Source organism: Lacerta agilis, chromosome 13, assembly GCF_009819535.1.
Source record: "Lacerta agilis isolate rLacAgi1 chromosome 13, rLacAgi1.pri, whole genome shotgun sequence".
NCBI lineage: Eukaryota > Metazoa > Chordata > Lepidosauria > Squamata > Lacertidae > Lacerta > Lacerta agilis.
In genome coordinates, this window is record NC_046324.1 from 40,624,998 (window position 1) to 40,640,834 (window position 15,837).

The following is a 15,837-nucleotide window of genomic DNA, read 5'->3' on the forward strand; positions in this document are numbered from 1 at the left end:
CGTCTCGTCATAGGGGCTGGGTGGCGCGGCGGGCCCCCCAGGGACGCCCCCACGAGCCTGGCGGCATACCAGGCGCCCCTCCCCAATCCGCCCCCACCCCCACGGGCAGGCGGGCGCTCGCGCACCGGCGGGCAAGCTGCAAGCCGGCCGCCCTCCGGAGCCCCAGCTGGAGCGCTGGGAAGGGCGCGCAAAGCCCCGCGCTGCTCCAGCGCCACGCCCCTCATCCCCCGATCACCCACCCCCCCTCCCAAGGGGCGGCCAGCGTGGGAGGGAGGCGGGCGGAGAGGCGGCACGCCGGGGGCGCCGAGGGATTGTCGCACCGCGACGGCCGATCCCTTTAAGACGGCCCTGTGTGAAAGAAGTAAGAAACCTCCACCCCATCCCAAGAAGATTGATTTGGTCTTCAGGAGATGTTCTCACTCCACCCCTCATGATATACCCCCCCCACACAAGCTGATTTACCTATCTCGGGGTGTCTGAACTTTTTTCAAGGAGGGCCAGATTTGATGAAGCGAACATGCGTGAGGGCCAACCAACATTGTTGGCCTTTTCTTAGAATTGAAGTTGTTGAGCTTTATTTCTTTTTTAAGGATTTTACCCTGGAAATAAACTGCCACAGGGGCCAGATTAAACTGGCCGGCCGGATTAGGCCCCCAAAATGGAATTTGGACATGCCTGGCCTATCTGATTCCAATATGAACTGATCTCAAGGAAGGAAGGCTTTTTTTTTAAGAGAGGGATGCGAAGTTACAAATACCGCCCATCTTGGTTGTCTGCCAGAGCAGGTATCCCATACCACAATGCAACAGGGCCGTGTGTCAGCACACTGGGAAGGGGTTGCAGCTGGCTTAAGAATCATCTGCTCATGTTGGCAAGTCTGGCATCCACAGAGGAAATCCAAAACGCCTTTTCAGCACGAAGCAGAAGCTGGAGGCTGCAGAGTTATCAAGCTTCCATTCAGGAAATGAGAATAACTCAAAAATCTCAGGGATGTGGAAGGGGAGAAATCCCCATTTAAGCAATCCACACTTGGAGATGGTTTTTATTTGTGACCTTTGATGCCGATTCTCCTGTTTGCAAGAGGAGTTAATATTCTACTGCTCTCTCACATCCCGTTTTCCACTTTATATGTGTGCTTAACTTTGTTAGCTTTCAGGAGGGGGAAGAGGATCTGGCATGTGCAGTTTCGACATTTCATTTTATTCCCTGGGAAAGCTCCCACCCTGCTTCTGCCTTGCCAAAGGCTCTCCAAGGCAGCTTGTGGACAAATTTTGAAACTGACAAAATATGCCGTCAAGACAACGAAAGACCAACACGGAAAGTGTAAAACAGCAGCATCTTGGCAGCAGAACTTGCAGCAAATGACTACGGCAAATTCATTGGTCTTCCTCTGTTTAGCTCCTGCTGCCATTACCCTCCCATCTCCAATTTTAGATTGTAAGCTAAACGGGGCAGGGACCTAGCCTCTTGTATGGCGCACAGCACAGTGCGCCTTGAGGGTGCTGGGCAGATCAATAATAATTACAATAAATGTCTGCTTAACTTTCATCCAGTCTCAAAACAAACAAACAGCATTGTTTTGGAGGTGATTTTAGTACTTCGATAAGATTTCCAGTGTATGTTGGGGGAGATTTTGGGCCCCAGAAAAGGTTTTGTGTCTTGGGCTTTCAGATCAAGTTTGCGTGACAAAACCAGAGCCAGAAAGCACTTATGCAGTGGAGACAGAATTGTCCTGTGCAGTAAATGGTTGCCTCTGCTTTGCCCCTGGATCTGAGTAAGCAACCCAACTTCAGATCCTTTAATAAGCCATTATTTTCATTTTCAATTACAAACAACAAAAGGTTAAAAGTGTTACGAAGAGAGAGTAAAATACTGTAAACTGTCTGGTGGAGGGGGGAAACTACATTTCAAGAGAAAACTGACATTAACGTTTTAAGGGGGAAGGGTGTTTCTCAGCACATTAAGAAACCTGCAAGATAACTGTGCTTGTTCCTCAAACACTATTATATGGTTCATGCCAAACTGTGTAAGAGCTTGCCCACTGAATTCAGCTAAGCCACAATTCATGAAACCCACAGGCCAAATGCAGTCTTTTGGCCCTTCCTCCCTGACCCACAGGACACTCCCTAGGTCACACACCCTCGCAAGCCACACCTCTTGCCAGCCTTGTTTTGCACCCTCAAGTGTTTTTGCCTGGCTGGAATTTGTCTTTGCACTCTGAAAATGCTTCGTGCTTGCCTGGATAGAATAAGGGTGTGTGTGTGTGTGTGTGTGTGTGTGTGTGGAAATTAGCCTACAACACAAAGGTAGAAATAACAGTAGTTGCTCTGTCCACTTTTGCCTCTGACCCCACCCACCCATGGCATGTGGCCCTTGAAAGGTTGCTCAGGCAGGAATGTGGCCCTCGGGCTGCTACAGTTCCCCACCCCTGCCTGAGATGCAAGAACCTTGCTCTGAGACGCAGTCTCAGATTACTGATATACGTATGCAGGGAGGCAGGGAGGCAGGTTGTCTGGTGAGAAGGTTTTGAAAGGTAATCGTGCTACTTTATTGTTTGTTCTTACTACAAGGCAGAGCGAGAGCGAGATGGGTATTTCAGATAGATCAGGGGGTCAGCAAACTTTTTCAGCAGGGGTCCAGTCCACTGTCCCTCAGACCTTGTGTGGGGTCAGACTATATTTGGGGGGAGAATGAATTCCTATGCCCCACAAATAACCCAGAGATGCATTTTAAATAAAAGCACACTTTCTACTCATGTAAAAACAACAGGCAGGCCCCACAAATAACCCAGCAATGCATTTTAAATAAAAGGGCACATTCTACTCATGTAAAAACACACCGATGCCTGGACTGTCCGAGGGCTGGATTGAGAAAGCGATTGGGCCGGATCCAGCCCCCGGGCTTTAGTTTGCCTACCCATGAGATAGATGCACAGTCGAAAGGGAATTTCTCAATTCATTGCAGCAGCTCCTGTTTATTCCTGTTAGGTTCAGGCAGGAGCAACCCCCAGTAAATTGTTGCCTTTATTTACAGGGTTTCAAATTTTGCAAATCCATAGGCAGCACAAAAGCAATGAACATCTTCTAAGAAGTAAATTCCATTGAACTTAGTGGGACTTACTCCCCGCTGTGTGGTGGCAGCCCAAGTACAGGCATAAAAAATAAATATTTTTTTAAAAAACAAAACAAAAACAGGGAATTAGTTTAATAATAAAAAAAGCACTTTGCATACTGTCAGTTAACACAGAAATACACACACCCCAACTCTGTGTTCAGATTTAAAAGTGCAGGTAAATAACTTATAACGTTATCTTGTTTCAGCCTCTCCTGACACACTAGTAAGCCCTTTCTCAACTGCTGAGAAAATCAAACAGTTCCCCGAATGACTGCATTTCAAAGCTTATAAGTAACAGTGTCATAACCTTTAAAAAAATAAATTTAAAGTGAGTTGAATTGCAGGTGCTCAGGAATGGAAAAGTGTGACAGGAATTCTCTCACATAACTAAACCAGCACATTTTCTATACAATATATTGGAAAACACACACACACACAAACACACACACACACACACACACCAGAACTGTGATAGAAAACTTGCTAAAAGATGTATTCGCTATGATCTATAGAAGTTGGAGCCCCCCGATGTTCAAAGATATTCGACTGAATATGAGGAATACAAGTGGACTTGTAAAAAAAAAAAAATTCTTCCTGTTCAGGATGCTGGCCAGCCAGCTACCTGTGGTCCATTTCCAGGCTACTCTATTCCGTTCCACAGTATTCCTATCCCTTCCCAGAGCAGCCAGTCAGCATTCTGTAGCCACTAAGCATGACTACCTTTCATTGAGCTATTGGTCTCAGGGTCTCTCTCTGTCTGTCTGTCTGTCTCTCTCTCTCTCTCTCTCTCACACACACACCCCTTTGCCATATTGGTCCAAATATAAGCCACTCCTGAATAAGCCCTTAACATGAGATTGCTTTGAAAAGAAATATATATACAAAATATATATACAATCTCCAGAATCATCCATTGGCTTTTGCACTATGAAAACAACGTGTGCAACTCCTGACTTGTCTCACAATGAATAACTCACCCAGTGCTACCCAGGTTGATCCTTTTAGATGAGTTTGGAAGAAGAGTTTGGATTTGATATCCCACTTTATCACTACCCGAAGGAGTCTCAAAGCGGCTAACATTCCCCTTTCCCTTCCTCCCCCACAACAAACACTCTGTGGGGTGAGTGGGGCTGAGAGACTTCAAGGAAGTGTGACTAGCCCAAGGTCACCCAGCAGCTGCATGTGGAGGAGCGGGGAAGCGAACCCGGTTCACCGGATTACGAGTCTACCGCTCTTAACCACTACACCACACTGGCTCTCATGGTTCCTGGTGTCTCATCTTAAATCACAGCTTCTCCACCTGTAAGAGTGAGGTTAAAGCCCACACTCAGGTTCCATAATACCCAGGTTTGGTGCCTATATGCAAACACACATATCCCTAAAGCAGCCTTTCTCAACCTTGGGTCCCCAGATGTTTTTGGCCTACAACACCCATCATCCCTAGGTAGCAGGGCCAGTGGTCAGGGATGATGGGAGTTGTAGGCCAAAAACATCTGGGGACCCAAGGTTGAGAAAGGCTGCCCTAAAGGGTTTTGTTGTTGATGTTGATGATTTGGAAAACCTTGGGGTTCTGCTTGACCATGCTGACATCCCCACTTTTTTGCATTGGCAATGATGCCTTGGAGAATGAGTTCTCCACCAGGAAAGAAATTGATTTGGTATCCCTGCCAAAATTGACTCTGACCTAATTCCTCAGTGGTGCACTTTTGGAATAATGATTTTTCTTCTTCTTCTTAAAAGTGTCTTTCATCCAGTTCTGAGCTTTCAGGCTGGACTGGTTGCAATCCTACCCATGAGTACTCACGAGTATGTCCTACCAGATACAACAGGCCTCGCTCGCAGAGAAAAGTGGTGTTCGGACTGCAGCCTTCACTAGCAATAGGCCTTTTGAGGAACATTAAAATAGAAGAAGAGCTCTGCTGGATCATGCCAAGGCCCATCCCATCCAGCAGTCTGTTTCCACAATGTCCAAGCCCTGGGAAGCCAGCAAGCAGAATCTGAGTGCCAGATTGTTCTCTCCCTACTTTGCAATTCCCAGAAGCTGGAATTCAGAAGCCAGTAGAGGTAGAGCATGGCCCTCCTGGTCCAATTGGAGGATCCCTAGATCCCTTTTCATGTGCGATGAGAGAGAAAGGGAGAAGAACAAGGTCCAGTGCCTTCATCCTGCCCTTCCTGAGGGAGTCTGCCTAGAGACCTCATTACTATCATTTAGGCGCCAGGCAAAAAACATTCCTGTTTTCCCAGGCTTTGAAGAACTGCTAATGTAAGCGTTCCGAAACTCAGAGCCGTTTGATTTTACCATCTGCTTAAATTGGCCGTTGCTGCTTTAAGTTTGTTTTTAATTTGCTGCATTAGGGTTTTTTTATTTTTTGTAGGCTTTCTGTTATTGCGTTCTGAGTTGCGTTTGGGTGCAACTCAGCTTGCAGAAGAGGGGTTTTGCATGGGGTTGAAACAGACAAAAGAGTTGGGGACCTCGACATTCCCAGACTATCCCTGTACTTTTAACCTCTCTCTCTCTCTTTGATATTAGAATGATATTCTCAGGTTGCACCCTGTTTCTCTGCTCCTGCTCCTGGTTCTGCTCCTCCTCCTCCTCCTCCTTCCCTCTCTCTCTCTCTCTCTCTCTCTCCCTCCTTCCCTCCCTCCCCACCTCCCTGAGAAAACAAAGCATGGTTGCCTTGTTCTTGTCTAGTTCACAGAACTGCAGACTTGGAAGGGACCCTATGGGTCATCAAGTCAACCCCCTGCAATGCAGGAATCTCAACTAAAACATCCAAGACAGATGGACACCCAACCTCTAGAACTAGACACCTTTTCTGTCCTAGTTATTTATTTCCTACAATAAACTTTATTTTATTTTTTACATGCAGGCATCTATGTGTATGTGTGTGGCTGCAGTGAGCAAAATCTACTCTCTAACCAACATTCACTAGTTTAAATGCTACACACTCTTTGTACTAAAAGGGTTCCAATAGGTAATAAACCTTGTTATCCGATTAAATCATTTATTTTCAATGGTACTTTTTTTCTGTAGGCCAGCCTGGGAACAACAACAAACAAAAATCTACGTTGAAGAAGGTGCAGGATATAAATGATGGAAATAAATAAATAGGGTCCAGATTAGAGGGCAACGGTGGTTTTTTATGAGTTGCACAGTAAAGGGATGGGAGTGGGGAATATCCACTGCAGTTTCAACACACACACACACACACACCCCACAAAGAATTATGATGAGCAAAGCAACACTGGGTACAATCCTCCCGTCTGGCCATCGTCTCAGGCTGCATGCATACTTCACCTATTGACACTGCCTTATACAGACCAGAATTCCTCACCCTACCGGGAGATGCCAGGGACTGGATCTGGGGGTTTCTGAATGCAAAGGAGTTTCTGTACCGCTGATCTGGGGCTGAAAGAGGGTTGGGAGCAGGGCCGGATTTAGGTTTGGTGAGGCCCTAAGCTACTGAAGGTAATGGGGCCCTTTATATATCCAGCTTCCTTTGTCAACAACAAATTGTCGCTGTTTTTTGTGTTGCATATATGCTATATGGTGTAATTTATGGACCTAACAGGTATCTCAAGCCATTTGCACATGTTGCCGTGCAACCAGTCCATGCAGAATGTAGGCACCCTATATATAGAAATGAGCAAACCAGTGATATTTTAGGGAGCAGGCTAGCAGGTGGGGCCCATTACTTACATCATAGGAGCCTACACAACACAAAACACTGTTGCTGTACATATGTCAGTTTTATTTTATTTGTTTTTTTATCTTATATTTGGGAAATGTACATTCAGGGTTTTTTTTTCCTTTAATTTTTTGGGGGGGTCCCCAAGAGAGTGGGGCCCTAAGCTATAGCTTGTTTAGCTTATATGTAAACCCAGCACTGTTTGGGAGCCTCATCTAGTGGGCACCAGGCTGAAGAAAGCTGCTGTAAAAGGGTGGAGGGGGTATCTTTGGGACTATGCATCCAATGTGGGGGGGGGAGATAAATAAGCAAGCTGCCTCAATATATAATGCAGCTACAATAACAGGGACATGCAGTGAAATCAGAAATGTGTGTGACACCACCTTGAGCTCCTTGGAGGACAGATGGGAAAGATATGCAACAGATGCATATATCAAAGGCCCTGCCGTTTTAAGAGGCAATATGAGGAGAGCAGGGGTCCAGAGAGGAGTTAAGGAAAGAACCTGCCCACCTGGCCTTGTATATCCAAGAAGTCATCCCTCTGTATTGAGGAAAAGGGGGACTAGTTCAATCAGGAAAAAAGGACCCAGCAATTGCCCCTAGCAATATAAAAAGAATTATCCAGCCGTATTCATTTTTTATGAATGCATTGTTTAGCAGCAGGGAAGGGACAATCCTGAATGAGGCCACAAAAGGAGGAAGGAAGGTACAGCTCACACCTTTTGTTACATATCTTTGGGGCTACAGGTAGGTAGCCGTGTTGGTCTGCCATAGTCAAAACAAAATAAAAAATAAAAAATAAATTCCTTCCAGTAGCACCTTAGAGACCAACTGAGTTTGTTCTTGGTATGAGCTTTCGTGTGCATGCACACTTCTTCAGATACACTGAAACAGAAGCCACCAGACCCTTATATATAGTGAGAGAGTGGGGAGGGGTATTACTCAGAAGTGGGAATGGGTCATTGGCTGATAGGTGTGGAAAACCTGTTGACGACTGTTAATGACTGCAATTGGTCTTACAGGAAAAGGCAAGGGGTGAGATGGCTAAAGATCTGGAGATCATGGAGAGACCTGGTCTGAACAAAGACATTGGTTTCTTATCTCATTCTTATCTCGAATCTCCACTCGGCTATGAAGCTCACTGGGTGAGCTTGGGCCAGTCACTCACTCTCAGCCTAACCTACCTCACAGGGTTGTTGTGAAGATGGAATGGGGAGGCGGAGAACTAAGGCCATCACCTTGAACTCCTTGGAGGAACAAGTGGATTATAAACGCAGTAAGCAAAGCACCAAATGGATGTCTGAATACCAACCGCTGTTTCACTCAGATCTTGCTCTCAGGCTTCCCATAGGTTTCTGGTTGGCCACAGTGAGAACAGAATGCAACTTTGGCCTGATCCAGCTCCTAATACTCTTACTTGGAGATGGACCCTAGAATTTAACAATGAGGGGGTTTGCTCATACACTTGCTTTTATCGTTATAACAGCAACTCCTACAATGCTATCCTAAGGGGTAGGAAGAGTTTTTTTGCAAACGGTGCTTAGACCAGTGTTTTTCAACCTTTTTTGGGCAAAGGCACACTTGTTTCATGAAAAAAATCACGAGGCACACCACCATTAGAAAATGTTAAAAAAATTAACTCTGTGCCTATATTGACTATATATAAAGTAATTTTTCAACTTTTCCCACGGCACACCAGGCAACATCTCGCGGCACACTAGTGTGCCGCGGAACAGTGGTTGAAAAACACTGGCTTAGACCACCTGCAATTCTTTCAGCTTTGGAAGTTAGCAGTGCAGCCCTACACACGTCGATCCAAAGGGGCTCACTCTCCGTGAGTATAGGACTACAGCAGGCACGTCCAACAGGTAGTTTGTGATCTACTGGTAGATCACTGGACGTCTGCAGTAGATCATTGGTACATCATTGGCCCTGATGTTGGGAAAGATGGAGGGCACAAGGAGAAGGGGATGACAGAGGATGAGATGGTTGGACAGTGTTCTCGAAGCGACTAACATGAGTTTGGCCAAACTACGAGAGGCAGTGAAGGATAGGCGTGCCTGGCGTGCTCTGGTCCATGGGGTCACGAAGAGTCGGACATGACTGAACGACTGAACAACAACAACAACAACAACAACATTGGCTCCCCCCCCCCCAAGAAGCTGAACAACTGTGGTTCCCCTAAAAAAAGCTCAACATTTTACCTCCTCACTGAAAAACTCAACAACTTTGACCCGAAAAGGGAGTAGATCACTGCCAGTTTTTAACTCTGTGAGTAGATCACAGTCTCTTGGGAGTTGGCCACCCCTGGACTACAGGATCAATTGGCAAATAAACAGAGCATGAAAGGTAACAGCATAAGAGCTCTGCTGGATCAGACCAACGGCCCATCTAATTCAGCATCCTGTTCTCAAAGGGGCCATCCAGACGTCTGTGGGAAACCCACAAGTGGGACCAGAGCTCAAGAGCACTTTTTCCCCACTCCTGTGGTTCCCAACAACTGGTATTCAGAAGCATTAATGTCTCTGACTGTGGTGGCACAGTATGACTGTCTTGGCCAGTAGCCATCAACAGCCTTCCTCTCCATGGACTCATCTAATCCTCTCTGAAAGCCACCCAAATCGGTGGCCATCACCACTTCCTGTGGGAACAGTATTTTAGTGGTGTTTCCGAATATCTGGAAAACGGGATCTAGTATAGTAGTGGTCAGTGTTAGAAACTGAGATGTGAAAGCTAGGTTATGGGCACAACAACGGAATGCAGAGCCGTCTTAAGGGGATCTGCCGCCCTGGCGCGGCTATCCCTCCGGCGCCCCCACCATGCCGCCTCTCCGCCGCCTCCCTCCCGCGCTTGCCGCCCCTTGGGAGGGGGGTGGGCGAGCGGGGGGTGAGGGGCGTGGCGCTGGAGCGGCGCGGGGCTCTGCGCGCCCTTCCAGCGCTTCCGGGATGGGAGGCGAGGGCGGCCTCGCGCTCCGCGCGCAGCTGGACGGCGCGGCGCTGCTGGGCAGCTCGCGCTGCATTGGGCGGGCAGCCGGCTGCGCGCGGGACCGCGAGCCGGCCGCCCTCGCCTCCCAGAGCCCCAGCTGGAGTGCTGGAAGGTCGCGCAAAAGCCCCGCGCCGCTCCAGCGCTCCAGCTGGGGCTCTGGGAGGCGAGGGCGGGCGGCTTACAGCCCGCCCGCCGGCGCGCGAGTGCCCGCCTGCCCGTGGGGGCGGGGGCGGGTTGGGGAGGAGGAGCCCGGTATGCCGGCGGGCTCGCGGGGGCGCCCCTGGGGCGCCCAGCGCCCTGGCGCACCGCGCCACCGGCTTCTATGGATGAGACGGCTCTGACGGAATGTCTAGGAGCTCTTTTTTAAAGGAATACAGAGCTGAGAAATGGATGAACTGCAGCTAAAATATTATGTTCATTTTTCACATGGTCTAGTCCTTCCCCTGCCCACCCCTCTGATATTCTTTAAGAGGGTCTCTTCTCCAGTCTCCAGACAGTAGCTGGAAGTGGGGAGGCAGAAAAAGGTCCTCCTTTCCTTCCACTCTGCAGTTTTAATCTGGAATCTTAGGCACAATGCTGCACCCAGAGCTCAGAAACGGCTTGCGCTAATGAAATTCCCTGTTGCGAAATGCGCCTAGAGCAATGGGAGTTTCGAACACTGGAAGGGGTGGTTGTGGCAGTGGGTGAGGGTGTCAGCATGGTTATCTCAAATTCTCTGCATCCTGCCAGGGTGTGCCTGGGCTTAAATCTGCAGGAGTTCTCTCAGCACTTTAAATTATTGGACAATATACTAAAATCGTCATCTCTGGGGTTGGGGTTTTTTTTTGGTTTTTTTTTTAAAGAGAAAGTGGGAAGACAGAAGCCTGAAACGGTTGGGGGGGGGGGAGAGAAAGACACACCTTTTTTCTAACATCCCTGGTTCTCTGCAGGAGCTCACTAGCACAATCCTGTACAGGTCTACTCAGAAGTAAATCCCACTATGTTTGATGGGGCTTATTTCCAGGTAAAACTGCTGTTTAAGCTAGAGAGACATCCTATATACCAGTAATTAAAATAAAGCAATTCATTCAGCCGTTCCAACAAAGGGCTGGAGGTGAGTAGATTATACACTGACAAAGGCAGTGGAGGAACGAGATGGGATTGGAAATATCGGGGTACTTCCTATTTCACCATCACCTCTTCATCTTTGGTGGATGAGATTAGCAGGCTCTTAACAATCGTGGGTTTTTTTGTTTTTTCGTTTTTTAAGAAAGGTTCCTGGGAAGGGAAGGCTGGTTGTGGTGGAAGTCATAACATCTATCCAGTTCCTCTTCCTGTGGTGAATCTGGCACCTCCACTGAAATAAAATCCTCCAAATTCTATTTTCTCTACCTAACAAGGGGTAAACATGGGCTGGGGGATCACTGACAGGTGGGAAGACCATGAATTGTCCATCTCCTTCTTCTGATTCCTAGTTATTTGTCTTTTGGGTAGATTAACTCTGCAAACCCATTTCAGCTCAGATGAAACAATCTAACAACCTTCTTCTCAATGACAGGATTCCTAAAAAAACACTGTATCTCACCTTCCTTCTTTTTGGGGAGTGGGGGGGGGGTAACAATTCTGATTGCACATAGGCAGAGAGACACAGGGGACCAATCAGGAAGTTCAAAGAGATATTTTAAAAGACATTGGTCTGTGTTATTTTTGAAAGAATCCACTATCCATTATCTGTTGTTTGGAGGTGGGGGGGGGCAGTACCAGTGGGAGAATCAGTAAGAGAGAGAGGAAGACATGGCAATTCTGCCTATCCAGTTTTTGGTTGGGTGGGCAAGACATCTCCAGATGCTATCTTTAAAGGAAAACATTGCCATTTTGCCCCTGAGATCCTTATCTATTTCCAGTGAGGAGGGGGGGGGGAGGAATCAAAGAAGGGGGTTTAACATAAACCAAAGCTACCTTTCACAACACACAGTGCTCTCTTAGAAACATTATCTCTACGTTATTTATTTGGGGGGAGGGGAGGTCAACCAAGACTCCTTCATTTTTTACAACAGCTGGAAAAGAGAAATATCCTTCACAGGAGCAACTTGCTGAGAAAGCTGCATCATAGAATACACTCTGGTTTGTTTGGGTTTTGGAAGGGTGGCAGCCAGTAAAATACTTGTATTTGTTGTTAATGTTAGCCTTGGCATCAATAACTGCAAAACCAGGGGCAGGGCAGAAGGGGGGGGGGGGGAGAGAGAGAGATCAGCCATTGCTATCTCAGGATATCTTATCTAGTTTAAGAAGGGAGCGTCTATCTACTGCAAGACTCTTACCTATATATTTTAGGTTTGAAGGGAGGAGAAAATCAGAAGGGGTGGCATCAGCTAAATGCTGTTACAGAACTCGGCTGTCTCTTATATTTTTTGTAGGGCGTGTGAGGCCTTTTAAAAAATAAATAAATAAGGGGGGGCTGGTGGTTGCCAATGCAAGACTTGTCCATTTATTTATTTTTATAAGGGAGGAAGATTTCTGAAATGTTATCACTGCTGCTATGACTTCTGCATTGTAATCTTGGGATGGGGGAGGGGAGGGCAGTAAAAGTCAAGAGGAGACTCTTACCCATTTTTGTAAAGGAAGGAGCTGACAATTTCTGGAAGGAGCTGAAGATTCCTAAGGGTCAACATCACTCAAACCTCTCTTAGAAAGACCCATTACCTGTTTTGTTTACAGGGTGGGTGAGCAGGCTGTCAATGTAAGACTCTCTTTTTCCTCTCTTTAAGAAGGGGAGGCAAGAATCAGCATGGTGGTACCCCCAACATCAGCTAATACTTTCTGCCCCCTTCCCTCTATGCTGCTGCTACTGAAGTGTATGGGGGGGAGGCTTGTCAGACCATCCAAGCTTCTCTTCCAGCCTTCAGGCAGGGAAGGGGGAGATATTAAACTCTGAGGGTGGAGAAGGGGCAGCGGCACCAGCCCACCCTTTCTCTGAAAGACTCCCTCCCTGTTTTAATTTTAGGGGAAAGGAGAGAATCAACCAACGCTGCCTGTTCTCCAGGAGAGAACCAGAAGGGGCAAAGACTCCCCTCTCTATTTAATATGGCAGAGAATCACTCAATGCAAGAATCTGAACGGGCAAAGAAGGGCACCGGTGCGGAAGGCGGGGGGGGGGGGGGGCGCGCAGAAAATCAATTATTAGGAAAAGGCTCTTTAAGGATTGCTCCTAAGCCGAGAATCCGAAAGGGCCACTTCAGGCAACGTTCCCTTAGGACCCCCCCCCCCACTCCTCTATTTTGGACGGCGCGGTGGGGCGGTACCTAAAGCCAAAGTCACTTCTCTCCTCCCCATCCCCCAGCAGCCCCCAACCCCAATTCAGTGCCTTGGGGGGGGGGGAGGGAAGCTAACCGGGTGCTGGTTTTTTTTTTGCCCCGGGTGAAGCCTCCAGAGGGGCGCTATTGAGACTCCCAGCCTGGGTGTGCGTGTGCGCAAACGCGCGTGGGGAGTGTGCCAACCTGGGTCTTTGCCCCGGGTGAAAGAAAGCCTAGTTTCACTCCTACCCTAGAGCCCCCCCCCATTACACTCCTCTATTTTCGACGGCGGGGCGGGGCGTTTCCCAAAGCCTCTTTTCTCTCCCCCCACCCCAGCAGCAACCCCCCAACTCACCATTCCTGGTTCTCCGCCGCTTTGGGGTTGAATCGGATGTCGCTGTTGACGCTGAACAGGACGTCCTGGTCTCCCAGCGGCGGGACGGGCAGCTTGTACAGCGGGTGCTCGAAGAGAGCCGCCAGCTTGGAGAAATACGCGCCTTCCTCATCCTCCTCCTCTTCGTAGCCCGGCTGCTGGCGAGGCCGGTGGCCTCCCAAGCGATTCCCCGGCGGCTGCTGCTTCCTCTTGCTCGGCTGGCCGTGGCGCAGCTCCCCATCTTGGATGAGCGCTTTCTGGGTCAGATCCGGCCCCTTTGGCTGCTGCTGCTTCTCCTGCTGCGCGCGCTTGAAGGCTTCGGCCCGCTCCGAGGCGCCTTTCTCCAGCGAGTGCGAGCTCACGTTGGAGCTGGGGTCGCTGCTGAAGTCCTGCAGGATCCGCAGCGTGTGCTTGCTAGGCCAGCCCGCGGCTGCAGCGGCAGCCTCCGAGGCGCCGGCCCTCTCCGCGGGCGCTGCAGCCGCCGCCTGCTGCTGCTGCTGCTCGGGCAGCTCCGGAGCCGGCGCCCAGCCCCGCGCGCCTTCCTTCTCCCCGGCTCGGCTGGCTGCGGCGGCGGCCGCGGCGTGCGAACAGGAGCAGCCCGCGTTGGCGCTGCCTCCTTCGGCTCCGCCAGCGCCGCCTCTGCCGTCTCCGGCTCCGTCGGCGCCCGCCGCCCGCTTCTCCAGCTTGGGCAGCAGGTCGATCATGATATGCATGGTGCAGGCGATGAGGAACACCATTAGGATAAGGATCCGGAATTTGCGCACCAAAATCATCTTCATGGCTCGGTGGAAAGGAGGAGGAATAAATATATATATATATTGGGGGTTATTTGGAAATAAATATATTAAGGGACCCCCCCCCCCCAGCCAGGTGGGAAGAAAGGCTGGCTGGAGTTGGTTGGGCTTTTTCACAGAAAAAGAAACACAAAAGCGTCGCGACTTCCCGGTCCGGTCCAGCCAGTCATTTCCAGAAATAATACAGTAAATCGGTTTTTTCTTTACCCCCGCACCAGGCAATCTTTTTAAAACCGAGGAGCACCCGGCGACGGAAGCAGCAGCAGCAGCAGCATCGCGATCTGTAGAGTTGCAAATTAAATCTTTTTTTTTAAAAAAAAAAAGTCCTCGGAGCACCCCGCGATCGGACGGATTTAATGCAGGAAGGGGTCAAAAACAGATGCAAAAAAATAAAGAGATTCGGATGTTGGACGTGACCTCCCCGAATGCACACAACATCGGCCTCTTTTTGCTTTTAGGCAAGAAGCCAAGGGAAATAAAGGCAAAGAAATCAGGAGCATTTAAAAAAATTAAATTAAATTAAAAGGTAACGGGGTGGATGACGAAATTTCAGAAAAGAACCATAAGAGAGGGGGGATGATTGTGGAGAAGGAATCAGCCCAGTATTTTTCTGGTCCTCTGTTCGAGCTTGTCTTTTCCTACCCGGTTCTCTGCAAAACGAGCGAGGCGGCTGCTGGAAAAAGGCAGGAGGCGAAAATCTTCCTACCTTCTCTCTCTCTCTCTCTCTCTCTCTCTCTCTCTCTCTCTCTCTTCTCTGGCCGTTTTCTCTTCGCTCGCTCTCTCCCTCTCCCTCTCTGCGCGACTGTTTCAAAACATTGGCTGGACGCTGGGTTTTTTCTTTAACATGTTTCTTTCCGGAGCTTCCTTCCAGCGCTTGGGCGAGAGCGATCGGCTCATCCAGGAATTGGGTAGCGAGAGGAGGGGGGGGGGCGCGGTGAAAGGACAGAGGTTTTCTCTTAAAAAAAAAAATCAGTGCAGGAGGAAAAAAAAGAAAACCCGCACTATATATAGCAAAAATGCAATTCTGTCATTTGCTCTAAAGAGAGGGGGGGAGAGATAAAGAAATAATAACCTCCCAGATGACCCAAAATAGAGAATTTAAATAGGGTGGCGAATTAGAAGGGGGAAAATAAAAGATCTATAGAAGCATCACATTCAATAGCGGTCCTTCTTGGAGCAAGGCAGCAGCTGGGGTTGTATCCGCGCTGGGCTGTGAGGATCTGCTTTTCGTAGCGAAGAAGGGGGTAAATAAATGTGAAAAGGCAAAAAGGGAACGGGGGGGGGAGGAGGAGGAGGGGAGAGAGAGAGAGCGCTCGGAGGGAGCGTTTGGCAGGTGCAGCGCGATTCCCTCCTTGGAGCCACACTGAATGCAGCAGATTGGCTGGCCGCGAGAGGAGGAGGAGGCAGCGGCCGCCTTCGGTGGGTGTGTTAAAATATTATGAGCAAGCCATCCACCCAGACGTCATAGTTAAGAGATTGGCTAAATAAATGCTACAGTGATAGTAACAGGAAAACCTCAGCCCAAAAGCTGTCTCTCTTTCTCCTCCCCCCCCCCCCAGTATCATCTCTCTCATTTTTACTGCAGATCCAACTAGGGCAAAAAGAGGGCG

The 15,837-nt window shown here is 48.9% G+C and overlaps 1 protein-coding gene across 1 annotated transcript in view; it reads right to left on the minus strand.

The window, feature by feature from the left end:
• The window catches only part of FAM20C (FAM20C golgi associated secretory pathway kinase), a 94,211-nt gene extending 79,965 nt beyond the window's left edge, over positions 1-14,246 (minus strand). Inside the window, 1 exon segment of the mRNA XM_033167237.1 lies at positions 13,416-14,246. Coding sequence (XP_033023128.1) covers positions 13,416-14,212 — 797 coding nt within the window. The 5' untranslated portion in view covers positions 14,213-14,246.
• Positions 14,247-15,837: the final 1,591 nt, after the last annotated feature.